Consider the following 20,795-nt stretch of genomic DNA (forward strand, 5'->3'; position numbering starts at 1 on the left):
GGGCCATTACGACTGGGCCCTGTGGGAGTCCCTGCAGCAATATGCAGACCTCCTGCCACGGGACAAGAAGGAGGACTTCTTGGAGACGGTGCGCGAAGGCATGCTGGTTTCGAATCAAACGATCAGCGCAGCGGCGGACGTAGCTTTATTGGCCGCCCACGCTTACTGTCACGGCGTCCACCAGCGGCGTCATTCGTGGTTGCGCCTGACGTCCCTCAAGCCAGAGGCGCAGCAAAGAGTGGCCAACCTGCCCTTCTCGGGGGAAACCCTGTTCGGGAAGCATGCGGACGATGAGATGGCCCGCATGAAGGCTGAAGCGGTAACCCTGACGGCCGTCGGGTTGGAGAAGGCCGAGAAAAAGATGCGCCTGTTCCAAAGGAGGTTCGGATCGTCGGGCAGAGGGCGAGGGCAGGGCTCGGGACAGCAGCAGCCACAACAGCAGCAGTTCCGCAAGCCCTTCCAGAAACGCCAGAGGGGTAGAGGAGGCCAGCAGGCTACTACCACGACCAAGGGCCCGGCCGGGTCTCGGCCCTGAGCGGTTACTTCCCCCTCAACCGTTACCCACTCCAGTGGGGGGAAGCATTCAATTTTTTCCGGCAGAGTGGAGAAAAATTACTCAGGACAAGTGGGTGCTGAATATTGTTTGCAATGGATACAGTCTTCGGTTTATCAGCCCGCCTCCAGCGATTCCGCCGGGCAGCTCTCGATTCCAGCTGAGAGAGCTCCAGGCGGAGGCAGACATCTTGTTGAGAAAAAAGGCGGTAGAAGAGGTACCTCTGTCTCAAAGGGGAAGAGGTCTGTACTCTCGGTTCTTCCTCGTTCGCAAGAAGGACAAGAACGAGTTCAGGCCCATTCTGGATTTGAGGCAGGCAAACAAATGGATGCGCAGAGAGAAGTTCCGTATGCTTTCGTTGCACCAGATTTACCCTCAGCTGCAACGGGGAGACTGGCTCTGTGCCATAGATCTACAGGATGCGTACTTCCATGTGCCCATAGCGAGGAAGCACAGGAAGTTCCTGCGATTCCAAGTCGGCGCCAATCACTATCAATACACAGTACTGCCATTCGGGCTAAAATCTGCACCCAGGACTTTTTCGAAGTGCATGGCGGTGGTGGCGGCACACCTGCGGAAGAACAAGGTGTTTGTCTACCCGTATCTGGACGATTGGCTGATCAAGGCATCATCCTTCGCGGAAGCGCAAGAACACTTCCGATGGACGTGCGAGCTCTTGCACAAGCTGGGGTTACACGTCAACATGTCCAAGTCGGTCACGACTCCGGTCCAGTGCATACAGTACCTGGGGGCCTCCATCGATACGCGGTCAGCAAGCGTGTCTCCTTCGGAGGAGAGACGGTTATCACTCCTTCGGAAGGCTCAGGACCTCAGGACTGCTCCATCGACAACAGTGCGGAAGGTGTCGTCTCTACTGGGATCGATGGCCTCCTGTATCTTCCTCACGCCTCACGCTCGGCTGCACATGAGACCACTGCAGGAGTGTTTGGAGGATCAGTGGGATCAGAGGACAGGCTCTTGGGACGACAAGATACGCCTGTCGCTGCATGCTCTTCAGTCTCTGAAGTGGTGGTGTTCGGCGGAAAACCTCCTCAAGGGGGTTCCCTTCCACAAGGACATTCCCACGACGAGTGTCGTGACGGATGCGTCTCTCCAGGGCTGGGGAGCGCATTCCGGGGACTTGCAGGTTCAGGGGAAGTGGTCTGCTTTGGAAGCGACGTACCACATCAATTTCCTGGAACTCAGATCTGTCTTCCTGGCACTGAAGGCCTTCCTTCCGTCCTTCCAGACCAACTCGCTGCTGATACAGACGGACAATACAACCACGATGTATTATCTCAACAAGCAGGGGGGGGTCGAGATCGCGTACTCTGTCGCAGGAGGCGCAGGCGATCTGGCGCTGGCTGCTGGCCAGAGGACTGACCATTACGGCCACGCATCTGCCAGGAGTGCAGAATGCTCAGGCGGACGCCTTGAGCAGGCTGATTCAGGAAAACCACAAATGGGTCATAAACGACGAAGTACTAGGAGAAGTCTTCGCAAGGTGGGGGACTCCAGACGTAGATCTGTTCGCCACCGCCGAAAACAGCAAATGCCGAGACTTCGCATCCAGGTACTACCAGCGGGGGACGCTGGGGAATGCGCTATGGATCGATTGGTCGAACAGCTTTCTGTACGCTTTTCCACCCATTCCCCTGATTCCGGCGGTGCTCATCAAGTTGTCCCAGTCCAGGGCGCGGATGATCCTGATCGCCCCGGAGTGGCCCAGGCAGTGGTGGTTCACGGACCTTCTTCACCGGTCTCTCCTTCCTCACATGCGGTTGCCGTGCAGGCCGGACCTTCTCACGAAGTTCGGGGGGCGGATGGTGCACCCCAACCTCTCGTCTTTGAGTTTGGCGGCATGGCTCCTGAAATAGTGCAATATGGCCATCTGAATCTACCAGACGATTGTATGGACATTCTAAAGGAGTCTAAGCGACCTTCCACTAGAACATCCTATGCTTACAAGTGGAAGAGGTTCTGTATCTGGTGTAAGTCCAAGAACTTTGATCCGACGACATGTAAGGAAGATGTCATCCTTCCATACCTTTTACATCTGGCGCAGTCTGGCCTTAATTTCCATTCCATTAAGGTTCATCTGGCTGCTTTGACTGCTTACAGGAAATGCCCTTCACAGACTTCCTTCTTTCAGATCCCTGTGGTCAAGGATTTTTTGGAAGGCTTGAAGAAAGTGTTTCCTCCCGTCAGACTTCCCTCGCCTTCCTGGGACTTGAATGTGGTGCTGTCCAGACTGATGAAGGAGCCTTTTGAACCCATTCACAAGGCTTCATTGCAGCACCTATCCTGGAAGGCGGCGTTCCTAGTGGCCATTACATCGGCCCGCAGGGTGAGTGAAGTTCAGGCATTATGTTGTCAAGAACCTTGTACTGTATTTCATGCTGCTAAGGTTGTGATGCGTACTCACCCTAAATTTCTTCCTAAGGTTATCTCTGATTTTCATGTCAACCAGACCATAACTTTACCTACGTTCTTTCAGAATCCCTCGTTGCCAGCGGAAAGGTCTCTCCATTCCCTGGATGTTCGGAGGGTGTTGAAATTTTATCTGGATAAGACCAAGGATATTCGTAGGTCTGACCAATTGTTTGTTAACTATGGCTCAGTCAGGACGGGTCTTGCGACCTCTAAGCAGTCCATTTCTCGGTGGATTGTGTCCTGCATTCAATTGTGTTATCAAAAGGCTAATAAGACCTTAGGGGGTAAACCTAAGGCTCATTCCACCAGGGGCAAAGCTGCCACGACGGCTTTGCTGCGTAATGTTCCGATTGCGGAAATCTGCAAGGCGGCCACTTGGAAGTCGGTCCATACCTTTGCTGCGCATTACTGTCTGGACACGGATGCCAGGGCAGATGCTCAGGTTAGGCAGGCTTCGCTGCGAAATCTGTTCGCACAGTAGTGGTAGTGTCTTGTGGGTTCTCCACCGCTTTTGTTGTGTGGGGATGGGCTTGCCATTCTATTCACTAGATTATGACTATACACAGAGATCCCCTACTACAGAAGGAGTAGTTTCTTTTCTGTAACTCCAGTTCTGTAGTAGGGGTATCTCTGTTATAGTCATAAGCGCCCGCCCTCCTCCCCGGTGGAGAGATACTTATTCATATGTAGAATGCTACAGGTCTGGCGTGCTACGCCTTCAAAAAGAACTGAAAGTAAATGGGACCTGCTGGGCATTCTGGGATACTGGGGAAAGTTCTGGAAAACTGGAAAGTTTTCTTAAAGGCACAGTATCCTGTTCCAAGCCACATAATGGCAGCCTATGGGGCTTGTCTGTCCTCTCCTTCCTCTCTATCATTCCAGAGGCTTTTGCTGGTAGAGGCAGGGTTTTTTCCTTTGTGGAGAAAAACTAGACAGGCAGGGCTGTTTGTGGATGTTGGTGGAATTCTAGTTGAAGTACTGGACAGTGTAGCCTGTGGGTATAGGCTGCATTATCTGTCTTTAAATTAAATTCTCTCTTAAAGGTGTATGCAGGTCTGCATGATTTGTCACCTTTTAGAGATTATTTTTTATTGCTCCGGGGTCCACGCACATGGGCGGGACTATTCACTAGATTATGACTATAACAGAGATACCCCTACTACAGAACTGGAGTTACAGAAAAGAAACTACTCCATCCTCAAGTTCCTCATATGGATCACTTTTGAACCAATGCATAGTTGTTCATTGCACCTGCTCACCTTAAAAACCATCTTTATTTCAATGACATCAGCATGCAGTGTGTGAGCTTCAGGCCTTCTCATTCCAGCCTCCTCACACCACTATTTTAGCAGAGAAACTGGTGTAAAGGACTTGAGCAGTGTTCCTACTAAAGATGGTTATTTCTTTTCATGTTGGACATGCTATCCTATTCTAACCTTCTTTGCTCCACCTCATTCCTTGAAACAGGAAACGAATCCATCATTTGGATTCCAACAGAATGCTCAATTTGTACATCAATCGCACCAAGAAACAAACGACGGACAATCCGCTAATTGTGGGGGTTCTTTGGAGCAAAGAATGGCAAGGAAGTGTATAAGCAGAACATCTCGCAGTGTAATTTTCTCTGTATTAAAATCTGCTACACGTTGGATAAGAAGCAGCCCCAAATGGTCTGAGGGCTCATTCCACCAGAACAAAAGCTGCTACCACTGCGTTGGCACACTCAGTCTGTCCTGGATATCTGTCAGGCAGCCACCTGGGCATCAGTTCATACGTTGATTAAGCACTACTGCCTCTACAGTCTGGCACCTCGGGTGGCATTTTGCCTGTTTGGCCCTGCTGGTCTTTTTGGTCTGAGCCTTCCACAGAGCTTACACCATGGGAGGTAATGCTTTTGTATCTATTCACAAGGTGAGGAATCTGCAATTAGAAGTATCTTATCTGAACAACAAGCTGCTTACCTTCGCTAACGCCTTTTCTGGTGGATAGTCTGTCTAACCAGATTCCTCACCACCCTCCCACCTCCCTTTTTAGGTCTCGCCTGGCGTTAGCAGCGCCCATGCGCTGCTCTTGCCATGCGAGGGCTTCTTGGAATCAATACGGTTCCAGAAGTCGTGTCTCGGCTCCGCCTGCAATTTTCATTGGCGTGCGTCGTTTGTCGTCCGTGATTATTCTGAACATACTTTGTTGATTGTACCGGAGGGTTTTTAGTCCCTCCTGGTTGCCACCCTGCCCTCTTTTGGCCCTGCCCACCGGGACTGGATCGTTTACTGGCGGCTTTACATGCTCTCCTTTGAAACACAGTAGGCACTCTTTTCTTTTCATTTTCAGCGCCGTTGGCACGCTCTGGCAGCCTCTCCTTGCTTTTGCACCCCCGCCTCGGAGCACACGTCCGCTCAGGGAGCCTCTCCTTGCTTCAGCCCCCCGCCTCGGAGCACACAGTCTGTTTTTATACGGAAGCACTGTTTAGTGTAAGCAGATTGTTTGAAGTGCGTATTTGAACTTTTTGGGGATTGTGCTTGTGTTAGATTTCAGACCTGGCATGTGGCAGCGGAGGGCGGAAGCCCGGGTTGAGGTTTGAGAGCGGAGGACGGGGTAGTGTGTGAGAGCTGGAGAGACCGCTACAAGAGCCGCTGCCACCGTCTGGGGAAAGCCGTGACAGTAGTTGGAGCAGAGAGGGCAGGTGAGGAGGGAAAGCAGGGCTAAGCGCTCACTATTGTCGAAGTGAGGATTTTCAGCGCCGTCGGCACGCTCGTAATGGCTGCTCGGGCAGCCTCCCCCAACTGCCCCCCCTCGGCACCCCACCCCCACCTCGGAGCACACGTCCGTTTAGGGAGCCTCTCCTTGCTTCAGCCCCCCCACCCCCGCCTCGGAGCACACAGTTTGTTTTTATACAGAAGCACTGTTTTAGCTCGCATTTTATTTGTAAATGCTTGCTTTTATGTAGCAACTGCTGATTACTCAGACCTTGCAACGTGGAAATGAATGTAAAACCGAGTCAGATTTTCAGGAACGTGGTTTCCTAACAGTATTGTAAGTTTAGCAAAAAACAGTGTGCAGAATTTCACTACCATGTTCCGCAAAACAGAAGAAAGACTGCGCCATTTTGAGCGTGAAATTTGTTTGTGTCCAAGTCTAAGCGGTTCAAGCGTGACGTATTTGGGCACAATAATAATGTCATTCAACCTTTCTGAGTGGGGGCTGCAGCACTACAGGGTGCCCTCCATGACAAATTCCAGTTTGTATAACACATATTGATCCTACGTCATAGCCTCTTTCAAATCCACTGCTGCTCACCAATAAACCAGCATGTAGCTAACACCCTCCCCCCACCCCCCCCCCACCCACCCCCCCGGATATAGCGATTGTAAAACTCCTGCAATTTTTACAAGAGGGCCTGCAAACATTGGCATTCTAAATAAATTGAGGCTGATCCTTCTTTTATTAACTCTGCTCGGTGCTGAGCCATTACAGGGAGGCTGAGCAAAAGGTTAGCAGGGTCTATTTTTTGCTGATTTATATAGTGTAAGCTCTACTCTTATTTGAAAACTTTGCATGACCTTCAATTACATTGAGCACGTTTTTTAAGGCACTGGTGAGATTAATGTATTTGCAATTAACTGACCTGCCCAGAATAACAGGGTGTTGCGCCGACGCTGGGACTCAAACCTGGTATCCCAGGTCCAAAATCTGCAGATCTGGCCGTAACTCCACATCCTCGCTCCTAAGCTGTCACCCTCTCCTGTCCCTCCCCTCTCCCTTTGGGAAACACCTTCTCCAACAACTCTAGACCACTCATGGCGCCCTCCTCACCGCCATTGCCCGCTCACTCGCAAGTTTGTGTCCCTGCCACTCCATTTGACCCCTGCCGCACTGCGCATTTTAGGAATAGTGGCTTTACGATGCTAGAGACAGCTGAGTTTTCAACTTTAGATATGCCCTCGCTGGCATTAGACACCCTCCTGTTCCATGGCACAGTGCTGCTCGACACTGTCTTGTCGCAGAAAGAGACTTATCAGTCTCCAGTAGCGGCCAAGCGGTATTTTTGTTATAAGCATATGTTCTGCCTGCTGCAAAAATACTGCACATTTTTTAGTTTTGTAGCACAAACCTTGCTTTTTTTTCGTGGCAAAATTCGGGGGGTTCTGTTCAGCCCTCCACTGAACCGCCCTTGGCTTCGATTAAATTAAAGCCATTTGCTTTGCTAATGGTATTGTATTCTAGCTTTGCATTATTTAGTGTATATTTGTGATAAGTGCATACATTTGCTCTCCCCTCCCCCCTTTCGTCTGCCTCATGCTATTGTAATCCTCACTATACGAAATTAATACATATATTCTTCTATTCATTCACCTCCCAAATCTGAAACACTGCTCTTTTCTTACTAACATTATGCTTGAAACTACTACACAGCTAACAAAACAATTCTAACTACATACAACTAATCACAAATATACACTAAAGAATGCAAAGCTAGAATACAATACCATTAGCCAAGCAAATGGCTTTAACTTAAAGGCGAGACCTATTGCATTTTCAATGCTTGTTCGTGTAGTGGTCTCTCATCCATCTACAAAGGTCCTAGTTTAGGAATCTGCACACTGGTTCTGCCAGTTCACTGGTGGCCTCTGCATCTCGAGGCCCGGATAAGCTCACTAAAGAAATTGATGTCCGCACACCTGGATGGTGCTTATATGTTCCTCCGATCGTCACTTACTGAGTGAAACAAGAGTGACACGCAGTATCGTGGCGCCACCTACTGGCATGCAGGAGCACTGCTTTTAAGTGTTTTCGACCGTCTGGTGCCCGCAGGTACTCACAAGGTGAAGAGAATCTGCAGTTAAATAGAGTATCCACCTGAAAGGGACTTGTTCAACCAGAAAAATGTAATATATGCTTATCTTTCCCTTCTGACTCCAGTTTTGTGCGAAGTAGTGAGCTAAGGCGTGGCATCTCCTCTTCAGCAGTATGTCGACGCGCATGGAAGACCAGGGTATTGTGTGCAGTGGGCACCCTGCTCATCATGTAGATACTTTTAGATGTGTTGGTCTTTTTACCCATGTCTCAGTGCTATTGAGTAGGATGCGTCTTAGAGCTGATCTATGGAGATCATTCCCTTTTACTCTCCACCTCCATGCTGGAGGTCTTTTTCAGTTACAACTGTTTATCTTTTACAATCTGTCTGACCTAATTTATCCACTTTGGGGCCAATCTAACCCACTTAGTCTGTTTGAGATGTGGGAAGTTTGCGACAGTGAGAGAATGTTTCTGCAACTCCATAGATGATGGAAAAAGAGCAACTGATTGTTGAGCATCACTCAACTATTCTCAGTTTGTCATTTGTGTATCTTCTTCATCTGTTCCGATTTCTTTTTTTTTTTTTAAACCGGTTTTGTTTTTTGTCCCAGTATCTTGTAGGTTTTGTCACTTTGCTCTTGCTGCCCTTTACATACTGTGCATTACTGCTTCTCACTTATAATCTTTCATGCCTCTCTCCATTCATCCAATCTCTGTTTCTGTTTTCACCAGGTGTTGAACAAGGAGGAAGAGGAACAAGCTGCCAAAAATGAGTACAACTTTGACCATCCTGATGCCTTTGATTTTGACCTGCTAGTTACTGTTCTGCGGAAGTTGAAGAAAGGGAAAAGTGTGAAGGTGCCTGTGTACGATTTCACCACGCACAGCCGGCGGAAGGACTGGGTATGGAGAAAATGTCCCTACGTTTGTCCAGATGTGATTTTGGTTTGAGTTCTGTTTATGGAGGCCACATCCAAACCTGCAGAAGGGAATGGTGTCATAGTATACAATACATTTGTAAAAGAATTCCCTGTACATCTGCACCACTCAGCCGTAGTAAATAGAGGAGGGAGGAGGAGGAAGGGGGAAGCTAAATTGGCCATTTGTTAACAATTATTAAAAAAATAAATTCCAGCTTTTTACCTTTTTCCTTTGCTTTCAGAAAACAGTTCATGGAGCAAACGTTGTGATATTTGAGGGGATACTCTCTTTTGCCAACAAGGAACTTCTGAAGGTATGTATTCGGTGCCCATATTCCAGAAACTGTGTGCAAAAGGTTAAAGAACAATAAGTTGTCATCAACAGTTATCTGATAGTGATGTGCAACCACAAAAATGTCTTTGCCTGTGAATGACAAGAGTTAGCCTATCGTTTACATTTCTAAAATTATGTAAATTAAGCAATCCTATTTTGCCTCCTCCAGCATGAAATAAACAACAACAAAAAAGTATCTTTCAAGTATGTAAAGTTGAACAAAAAAATCAATCAGATTTTGTTCTCTTATCCAGAAAAATATCTGTTGGCAAAGTAAAACTTCCTGTTTTAGCAGAAAGAGACGCTAAATTGTAAATAACCAGTAACTAAGAAAGATGTGCGTTAAATCACTTTGGTATGGGTGTAAAACCTTCTAACTGTAGATCACTCACCTTGTGAATATTCCCCTAGGCATCACACTGGATACAGAAGCTTTAGAGCAGTTCTCCTGCATGCTGGTAGGTGGCTTCTTTCAGGTTTGCGGCAACATTGTTCCACTCTGGCAATAACGAGCGGAGTGGCATGTAAGCTCCATCCATTTGTGCTGACGTCAGTCCTTAATTTCCATGCTTTCAAATGCGGATCCAGAGCTCCTTGGTTTTCAAGACCATTTGCGTCAACATTTTTTCCAATGTGCAAGAAAAAATCACCCCCTAAGCCGTGTAGGAACTGTTATAAACAGAGGTCTGTGATGGATCCTCAAGAAGTGGTTCTTTAGTGTCTGGTTTCGAAGCATAACTCCAGTACCTGTGGTGACTGCACAAAGGGAAATACATAGGCATGCAAGGCCAAACTTGGTTGGCAAATTTTAGAATCGTCCACCACGCAACTGGTAGAAATCAAAAGTAAAGTCCCTGCCTTACTCTGAAGTTAGCGAACACTCGCTGTCTTCTAAGCTGCTACTTCCATGCCCTTTGGGACACAGTGGCACATGTTTTACTGGCTCTTCTGGACTACCTTTGGGCATCCCTCATTCATGCTATTCAGAATGATGTGATGCTGCGAAATTCACAATACATTTTGGCGTGGACAAGACCTATCGCTTAGATCAAGCAGTGGGTGCCAGTGCGGCACTTCGGTGCCAAGCCCGGATGAGGACAGTGCGCTTTTTTGTGGGATGTCCAATCATCCATGATGGACATGCCTTTTGGGGGCTCTTACCTCTTTGCCAACAAAGTGAATTCATCCCTAGAACTGTTTAAGGAACAAAGGGCCAAAGCACATTCTTTAGCCCCCACCAGACCATTCCACTGACAATTCCACCCTTTTCCGCGACTACATTTGTTGGCTTTCATTGTTGACAAATGCAGACCCTTCTACCAGCCCAGCAGGCCTTTCAGCCCTTTCGTGGGCAAGCCCATGGTTCTCAAATGCAACACCCAGGACTGTAGGGACAACTTGCAGCTCAGTGCTCCATCCCTTCATCTGCTGCAAAACCGCTTTAGTGTGTCCTTGCTGTCACACAGCCACCTTTTCGGAGGCCAGATACGATATTCTTCCAAAGGTGGCAGGCCATCAGTTCAGACAAGTTGGGCCTCAAAATTGTACATACGGGCTATGCCTGCCCTTTCTTGCCATCCCGATGCACCTTTAACCACCACCAGGGCAGCATGTCCATCTTGCAGTAGGAAGTGCAGGTCCTTTTGGCCAAAGTGGCCATTAAGAGGTGTTCAGGCCTTGGAAGTACGAACTGGGTTTTAATCATGCTAACTTCCTCGTACCAAAGGGTGAGCACCTTCGTCCTATTTTAGATCTTCGCCCTCTAACCGTCTTCTTGTGGAAACACAAATTCAAGATGCTGGCCCAGGTCCTGCAGGATGCTTATTTCCATATCCCAGTCCTGCTGTTCCACAGTCGATCAGAAGCATTTTCAAGTTTGCAGCGCTCACTTTTTGCCTCACCAGCGCCCCACCGGTGTTGATGAAAGTGATGGAGATGATGACTGTTTAAGGCGGGCTTGGCTCAGGCAGTCATCAACCACTACCAGTCTACGGTGAACCTCCTGTCACCTTTGGGGTTCACTATCAATGTTTGAAAGTCACACCTGACTCCTTCTCAGACACCTCCTTCATTGGAGCCATTCTGGGTATGGTTCGGTTTCGTGCCCCCTCTCTTCCCCCCCCCCACCCCTCCCCCCACACACACACACTGAAGCAGTTTGGACTGATGGCCTCCTGCATCCTGCTGGTTGAGCACACCAGGTGGCATATGCGGGTTCTGCAGTGGGGATCTAAAGTCTGAGCCTAACATCAAGGGGTCCTCACTGTTCATGTTCAGATTTCAGAGGAGACTGCAGAAGATCTGCAGTGGTGGTTGCTGGACCCTGATTGGTTCAACAGCAGACCCCTTTCCCTTTCTCACCCATAGCGGACAGTGATGACCGATTAATCGCTTCTGGATTGGGCAGTTATCTGGTAGAGGTGGAGATCGGAGCTCTCTGATCTCCGGCGCAGCACCCTGCTCCATATCAGCCTTCTTGAGCGGAGGGCTATCTACTGGGCATAGAAAGCCTTCCTTCCGCCCATCAAGGGAAGGCTAGCGCAGATGCTCACCACCACCAGGTGGTACTGCAACAAACTGGGTGGGTTGGGGCCATGGACCCTGTGCCAGAAGGCCTTGCACCTCTGGAAATGGCAGAATCACCAAGGAATTTTGTTGCAGGATTATTGACTACCAGGGCAGACAAGCTCAGCCTTCGACACATTGTTGATCTCAAATGGCTGTTACCACCCAGGGGTGGTGCATAGCCTCTTCCATGAATGGGGAGAACCTCTGCTTGTTCATTTCACCACAACCAAGAACTTGCAATGTCAGCATTCCTAAGAATTGGAGTTTTCAAGACCTCTCTCACTCTGAGACGCAATCCCCCTCAAGTTGAACTTTGGCCTGCTGTATGCCTTTCTGATGATACCACTCCTGTCAGAGTTCTCAAATTAGGATAGACTGGGCCCCAAGTCATTCTAGTGGCTCTGGATTGGGCAAAGAGTGCGACATCCGGAACTCCTGGGCTTGAGCATATGTCCTTCAATCAGGCTGCTTCTCCAGGACGACCTGCTGTCACAACAGGGCAGGGTTCTGCACCCCGGCCTTGGCAGTCTCCACCTTCATGCATGTAGATTGAGCAGCGACAGCTGAACGCTTTTGACCTTTTCTAGAGTTGGTTGATGTCATCTTGGCAGCTAGGCATCCCTCGATGAAAACTGTATACGCCTGTCCTGGGACAAATTTGTAGCTTGATGCTTACATGCCAATTTCATCATCTCTAGGCCAAGTTACCTGACATTCTGTTTGTTCTGTCTCTTGCCCGGCAAGGCGGTGCTTTGGGCACAGTTAAGGGTCACCTTTCGGTCTCCGTACAATTTTCTGATCAACCCTCTCTGTTTAAGTCCTCAGTTGTGATGCCGTTTTTTTTTTAAGATCTTCAACATATGTTCCCCCTTTTCAATGCCCCAATGAGATTTTAATCTGGTCCTGACGTTTCTGGTGTTCACTCAGAGAAGCTTCACTGCGTTCCTTTACGGCTCTTTAATATCAAGTCTGTGTTCCTCATCGCCATCACCTCCAGTACAGCGTGAGTATGCTTCAATCACTCTGCAGTACATTTCTTACCAGACAAACTGGTTCTACGGGCTCGGGCATCCTTCCTGCCAAAACTTTAGATGCCATTCTACGTCGATCAGACCATCACCCTGCTGGCGTTCTGTCTTCAGCCTTACCCCTCTATGTAGGGGGAGAGACCTCATTGCCTGGACCCCAAGAGAGCGTTGATATTCTACATAGATCGTACCAAAGACCACTGTGTGGACTGTCAGTTCTTTGTCAGGCTCTCTGGAATGAAAAAATGCAAGTCTTGCTGGATCGTGCTCTGCTTTAAAATGTGGTACTCACTGACCAAAAAGCAGTGTCCGGGAGGACTGCCTTCTCATTCCACCAGTTGCAGAGCTGCGTCTACTACTTTGGCAAACCGAGTACCTGTCTTAAACATTTGCCAGGTGGCTATGTGGGCGTCCCTTCATACATTCCCGAAGCACTATTGGGCTATAGGGAGTGGCACTTATATAGGCCACGCACGTCCTTTCTGTAGCTGAACAGCGTCTGTGTGGAGCCAAACTGCGCTACCTTCCGGCATGTAGAAGTCCTGTGAAAAGTTAAAAAAGACTGAATGTGGCAAGGCTCTTTGCGTAAATTTATCTGTAATCCCCACAGTCAAATACAAAAAATCTCAAATTATGTGTGTTGGAAATACCCCACTCCCACACCGGTAAGGGTTGGTGGTAACGGAGTCTTTCCAAGACATACAGTGGTAGCTTGGCTCGAGTGGTCAGGAATCGGGCACCGTGCTAAGCATACGGCATACCCATACAATAACCATGCGTGCATCCGTTCCAAAAACGACACTACACCGTAAAAATTATGAAAATATCTTTCTTTATCTTCTTTTTCTCTTAGTTGCTGATTAGATAAATAATACACAATCACAATATACAAAGCTTTTTAAATAGTGCAGATCAAATAAATACTGTCTTAATGATTCAATAAATAGGGGTGATTATAAATAAGGAAGGTATAAATATAAGTGCAATACATACAGGCAATTAAATATTCTGAGGCAATAAATACTGTAAACCAATAAATATTGTGCAACAATAAATACTGTGGAACAATAAATACAGTGAAGCAATAAATAGGTTAAATACAATAAATACAGTGCCCTCAATAAATAATTAAAAGCTGACAGTGACACTCATGGAATCAGATCACATTTAAATTTCTATGGGCTGATTTGGCCCAGGCACAGCTTGTGGTGATGTGGAAGGCTTGTGGGTGTCTACTCCCTGGCTTGGACAAGGCTGAGGCCTAAACTGAGGTAGATCAAGGGGGGAATACCAGAGACCTGGCTCTCTCACTCTACACAACCCCTCTAAATTAGTCTCCGCTCACCCCTGGCACAGTCCAGCTGGTTCCAGCACCTCTCTAACCCCTAGAGTAGTCTCTTAGGATTCCACAGGGCCTTTGGCGCCCTCTATTCCACTTACTGCCCTTTTTCTGAAGCTCCGATGCCGCTGGAGTCGTGTCGACGCCGTGAGGTGGTTCCGGTTCGATGTCGGCGGCCTCGGCACAATGTCAGTTCTTGACGACGCCGGTAGGCGGTTCCGGTTCGATGTCGGCGGCCTCGGCTCGATCTCGACCTCCGATTCGATGGCGTCGGGCAGTCTTGACTCGATGTCGACTTCGGGCGGCTCCGATCCGATGGCGACCTCAGGTTCGATGACGTCGGCCGGCCTTGGCTCGATGTCGACTTCCGGCGGCTCCGGAGTGCGATCCCCACTCCCGACCTCCGGTGCTCCTCTCCTCAGGTTCCGGCGACTCCGGAGTGCGATCTCCACTCCCGACCTCCGGCACACTTCACCTCGGTCTCCGGCGACTCCGGAGGGCGGACTTCACTCCCCCGTCAACGCCGCTCACTCGACCTCGGGTGACTTCTTCCTTGACCTCTGGTACTTCTCCGACCTCCGTCGGCGCCCTCTCTCGACCTCTGGCGGCTCCGGGTACGACGTCTGCTTTTCCAGTCAGCGCCGCTTCTCCACCTCGGGCTCCAGGTCTCCAGGCTACTCGACGTCAGACTCCAGGGAAACCAGTATCCAGGTCAGGATCTTGCTGTTCTTGGATTCTAAGGCCTGTTCCTGCTGTCCAGGTCCTTAGGATGGTTTTTTTCTTGCTTCTTCCCACACAGGGCTCCAGGCTGGGCTCAGTCAGTAGGGACTAGTATCAAGGGTGGGTTTATGGACCCCACTCCAGGCACAAGTTTCCACCCCTGCTGCCTCACTCCTTCCTCCTTCAGGTTTCTGCTGCTCACTCTTCACCAGTCAGGTGCCAACTGCCAGCTCCAACTGCCAACTCTCTGTCTTAGCTTCCCAACATTCTAAACCGCCTCCAACTGTCACAGGGTTCTGGAATGTTCTGGAAGGTGCTAGTAGGTTCCAGTGGATGCTGGTGATGTCACAGGTGGCCACCATTTTGTGCTCCAGGCCCTCAGACAGAAGTTTCAGGGGTAGATAAAATGGCTCCCTGAATCTGCAGCAACACTAAAAAGTCTGGTGGTTCCCAAAAAGGAAAAATTCAAACAGGGTTTGAGGCAAACGTGGGACAAAATAAATAATGATGAGGAGGGACCACCCAAAGGGCTGACAGGTCTAACAATGTGCTCCAAGGAAGAGGGCAGCCACTAATGCCCACATATATGGACTAGATAAATCCTGTCCTACAACAAGAAACAGATGTTCCTGAGCACCACTATATGTGTTTTGAAGAATTATAGTCCAGTCCGTCTTCTTTCTAGTTCGTTTATTTTCAAGATGCTTTCTTCAAAGGTCACAATTAATCCTCTCCTGGCATGCTACAATGTTCTTCATATAGCCAACATGTGTTTCGTCAGACTTGATGCGTTTGCATCTCTGACTTCCTCAGGGCTCTCACAATCTCTTTAGTCCAGACGTCAAAAATTATTTTGGTTTCACCATTCCTTTCTGTCCTTCATCCAGGACACAAGATCCAAGTAGAACGCTGTCGGAAAATGTGTGGAGTACTCTCTGCCACTCTGGCCATAAGGATTTTAGCTGGAGTAATCTTGTGCATGGTGCTCTGAGCTTGTATGTCAGTTTTGACTTTCTTCTTTGGTCTTGTGTTTAATGACCATTCAGAAGCCCTGTATGTGGCATCAGTATACAGTGAGGTTTTGTTCCCCATAATATTGCTGCTTAAAGTTCAAGCTGCTGAGGAAGAGCCAGTTATATGGATGAAGGTACCAGAGCCTTACTAAATCTTTCAGCGAAGCCAAATCAGTCTTTGCCTAAAACAGTGAAAGCTAGTGTGTTTCCTGTTCAGAGCATGTTGCCCATGGTTTCAGTATTCTTATGTTTTATTTATGTCTGGCACGCAGCAGCAGGGCGTTTCACACAAATATTGGTGGGCGGTCATGGGCTGGTTTCATTCATCAAATGTACTTTTCAGTGCAGCTTATGATGCAGCTCCAGTTTTACCGCGAAACCGCTTTGATTCTATCATGAACCCGCTCCAGTCTATTAACCTCTACATGGGTCCAGTGGTTAGACCCCTCTCATTCTGCCAAGTCCACGGTGCTCAAGGGCAGACGCTGTATACATACCTTCTACATGGGAATTTACATTGATGCACACAGTGCGGCTTCTTATGTGGTACAGTACAGTAGATCACATTCCTGAGCCTACCACTATCACCTGAGAACAGGTTATGAGATCCAAACCCTCAAATTGTTGTTATACCTCTTTTGTGACTAGAAAACAAAGGGTCCTATCTTGGTTCAAGAAATATGAACAGTGATTCTCCATCATATCATTTTCTTTATAATAAACAGCAGAGTATTTTGTTGTAGGATCCCATAAAACCTAGTTAAAACGTTTATAACTAATATTTCTGAAAGTAATTATTTAAATGGAACATCTGAGACATTTTCTGGGGCGGGGTTTCAAAGCCAAGGTGAATGAGATTAAATCTCTGTGGAGTGCATTTTGCCTAAACACCACTTAAAACCTACTCCGAAAAGGTAGATCACAAAATATAGAGGCAGTAACATGAGATTCACCATTCCATAATGCACAGCACGTGAGTTATCTTCCTGATGGATACTTCTAACCACAGGTTCCTCACCTTTTGCATAACCCCAGGCATAGGCTCTGTCCAGAATATTTCAAAGCAAGTACTCTACGCATGCTGGCAGGTGGTGGCCTTTGCCATGTGATGGCACAGAGTTGCATGTAGGCGCCACCCTGCAATCTGACGTTCCTTTTAAGGTCTCGCCTACGCAGCGCACATGCGCTGCATAGGAAAAAGACCTTTAGCCATGGACACAGCTGTGCGGGCAAAAACGTGCACGCGTTGCATTGCTTCCAATGGTAACGCGTGCACGTCTGGCGATTCCCTTGCGGGAGCGAGCTTTCAGACCATATGTTTGTAATTAACGTGCTCGCTCCCGCAAGGGAAACCAGCCCAGGCTCCCTCCTCTATCCCGTTCCCCCTGCTGCCGCGCGCGCTTGTTTCGCCATTCGCACCGGACGGGTTACTCTGCGACAAACGTCCTGATACTGTTCATTACCGAGCACATCAGACACAATAAATATCCAAGATTTTATATCAAACTTCATACTAAGCTTTTATACCACAAACAGCCATTTAGCGAAGTTCTAAGCGCTACCAACATTGGTACATGAACGAGGTATGGTGCAGAACAGCGAAGTGATATGCCCAGGATCACACACTAAGGTCAAGCGAGGTGCCGGGAGCAGAACACAAGCCTCGTTTTTCCATAGTCAGCAATTTACCGAATTACTTGAGTAAATCTCTTCCCTACGCCGTTCAAAATGTTTACAAGAGTTTGTAAATTATGTCCAGAGCCAGCAATGTAACCAACGGCGTAATGTTATTTTGCAATAAAGAAACATATTTTTAAAAGCATTACATTTTTAGTAGGAGCCATATTATCGAAAAGCTATATTCCCTTCTAAACTAAACACGGAACATTTTACATCGCCGTTCCCAGTTGCAGGGCCCAAATACGTCAGAAGCTGTTTAAATAAAACAAAAACTGCAACAATAGCTATTTATTACAGCGAGCAAATGTCTCAAACTGGTGAGGGCATTGTGTAGATAAGCTACACGTTAGCCCGCAAGGTTAAATCAACAACTCACCGGATTGGGTTTGTGTAAATCCGGGAGGGAGCTCCTGAGTTTCGAGTTTGCTTTCCGCGGTCACAAGATTACACAGTTGGACGGAGGGAAGCGCTGCTCTTTATGTGCAGTGCAGGGCCCGTGTGCTCGTCGCCGTAGCAGGATGCGGTGTAGCTGGCGCAGCCCTTTGGCCCTCCACCTCTCCCCGTTACTCATTAATGGGGCTGTGATGTAACCTCAGCTCGCGGATTCCGGCCCGTCAGCATTCCAAGTCCCTTCGATCCCGGCGCAGCCTACATGTGGCTCCCACGCCCCGGAGAAGGCGCATTTATATTAAGCGTGGCACACGCTGCCAGCAGTCTGCAATTGCATAATCCGCTTCTGTGCGCACGCTAACTTCAGAATTATCAGGGGCGTAGACAAGATGTCCGGGGCCCTAGTGCCATTAAAGGAATTGGGCTTCTATGCCCTGGTTTGATAGTATAAAACAACCTCTAATTGGGTGCAGTGAGCCCTGGTGCCACTGCACCTGCTGCACTATTGCTACCCACGCCCACAGAGTCTTCCTTAGGCTTCAACATATGTGATTAAGGTGTTAGTCAGGAAAAGTGACTTTACCCACGCTTTTTTTTTTTTAAAGATTATTCTTGGTTTTACAATGATGCCATATAATTTGTGTTTGACGCTATATAAAATGCGAACAACGTTACTTATTAACTAGGTTCAACGTCACACACAACCCGACATATGGCCATAGGTACACATGCACATCAGAATGAATGTTACCGCCCTGGGGTGACAATGTGCTTTGTAGTGCTCGCTTACCACGTGCACTGAAGTTTCTCTCAGAAAATAAACCCGTGAGAAATGGTTCACGATCCGCGATTGCTCCAGTTCCCACAAGAACCTCAGATATTCGTAAATGTTGGTGTCTTAACTAGTTAATAATTGTGCGGGTTCTAGTTGTATTGGAATGTGTAACGATTGTTGGACTGTTTCCCATGAGTATGGTGACCAACTGGCATGGGTGCAAATTCAGGACGGTGAGGGTAAAAATTCAGCACAAAGAGTCCAAATTCAGGACAAAAATTCAGGACAGGAGGTCAAAATTCAGGACAAAACTTCGGTACAAAAGGTACGTTTTACAGACACATCAAAGGAGGTTGGGTAATACTATAGAAGTAATCCCATCTATGTCCAATCATATTCATCCATTTGCAAACCTATCCATCATGTATCCTTCCATCCATCATTTCACTCATCCATCCCTCCATCCACATTTTCACTCATCCATCCATCCACCCTTTCACCCTATCCATCCGTACACTTATCCATCCAGCCATTTATCCACTCATCCATCCAGCCATTTACCCTTTCACCCACCCAGCCATCCTTTCACTTACTCATCCATCCACCCAGTCACTCATCCTTCCACCCATTCACCTTTTCAGTCATTTATCCGGCCTCCTTTTCTCACTCCATTGACCCTTTCGCTTAGCCTTCCTTCCATCCATCCATCCATCCACCCTTCTACTGATTCACTCATGAATCCATCCATTGGCCCTATCACTCATCCATCATTTCACCCATCCATCCACCCATTCACTCGCTCATCATCCACCCTTTCACTCATCAATCCATCCTTTCGCTCATTATCCATCTATTCACACTTTCATTCATCCATTCACCCTTTCACTAATCCATCCATCCAGCCATCCACCCATCCCTTCACTTACTCACTCGCCCACCTTTTCATATTAATTATGAGCTGAGCCTTTGGCTGCAGAGTTGGAGACAGAAGAGGCCCATCAAGAATTTCAGCCTTGCTTTAGTTCATAAAGCAAGGAGTGGGGTGGGGGAGGGTTCAATATGCCCCTGCACATAGGCAATATGAATAAGTTGAAGGCATGAGTCATGCATGATGCACAGTGCCATGCCATGAGGTGACTGTGACATGGTGTTGTTTCCAGGGCTTTAAGTAGGATGAAAAAAGGGCAGGGGGCTCTCAAAAGGGGGTGTTTGATGTAATTTAAGAATGTGGCTTAAAACACCTAAGCTAAAAATCTCTGCTTAGCATAGTGTACCGCCGGACTGGTATTTTGTCTCTTCTGTCATTGTATCCAGATATATAACACAAATAACGTTACACCTACAACAAGCCAGAACTATTGGCTTTGTCAACGGTTGTTAGTTGCATAAAATAAAAATGCAGCAACCATGGCTTCGTTGAATATAATATTGAAACTGCACTTTTCTAAAATGATGAGACTGAAAGAACTCTAGCCCCTTCTTTGAGAGTATTGGGCAAGCAAGAGGAATGCGTGGATCGCACACAGTAAGGTTTCAAAAAGGGGAAGGGACCATAGACCAATGGTGATCGATAAATATAAGCCGGCCAAGAATGCCCAAATATATGACCTTTATGGATCTCTCGGACGCGTTCTATTGTGTCACCCATTCGAAGTTATGGACAGTTGTATACAGTCTTTATACATTAGATGTCCTGGCAGGTCTCAGCTTGAGTTCGGTATGAAAAGGATGGGAGTGTACAAGGCCCTTTGAGATTCGAAGGGGTGTTAGGCTAGATTGCATCCTGGTGCCTTTTTTGTTTTAAATTTGTACTCAAGGGGTGAAGGCTGCTCTCTCTGGATCTACTAAAGACGTGCCTCATTTTAACTCCGTCCCCATGCCAAGTCTTCTTTATGCCGGTGACGCTGTGCTAATGGCAAGAACTGGGCAGACGTTTTCAGAAACATATAGAGGTTTACACAACATTGATGAAAGTTTGGCTCTTCATGCAAATATAGTGAAATCTTTTGTATTGGCTGTAGGGTCCGTCCTAGAAAGCTCCCAATTTTCCCTATTGATGCACACAGCTTGGAGGTGGTGGACACATTCTCTTATCAAGGGATTCTGTGTGAATGCAAACACACATGGAAGAGTATGATAATTAACAAAAGCCTTTTTACTACAAAAGAAATATTAGGGCTCTCTTTAGTTTTATCAAGAAACTTGGATATAAAAAAGGTGTACGTGGTGAAAGCTATCTCAATGG

General features: G+C 47.7%; 1 protein-coding gene across 3 annotated transcripts in view; it reads left to right on the top strand.

The window, feature by feature from the left end:
* The window catches only part of LOC146822157 (uridine-cytidine kinase-like 1), a 280,047-nt gene that overhangs the window by 127,467 nt on the left and 131,785 nt on the right, over nt 1-20,795 (top strand). For all 3 annotated transcript variants that reach the window (XM_085613282.1, XM_085613281.1, XM_085613284.1), the window contains exons 4-5: nt 8,516-8,686; nt 8,946-9,017. In XM_085613282.1, the coding sequence (XP_085469408.1) occupies nt 8,516-8,686; nt 8,946-9,017 (243 nt within the window). The remainder of the gene's footprint in view (nt 1-8,515; nt 8,687-8,945; nt 9,018-20,795) is intronic.

Source organism: Triturus cristatus, chromosome 6 (genome assembly GCF_964204655.1).
Source record: "Triturus cristatus chromosome 6, aTriCri1.1, whole genome shotgun sequence".
Classification (NCBI taxonomy): Eukaryota; Metazoa; Chordata; class Amphibia; order Caudata; family Salamandridae; genus Triturus; species Triturus cristatus.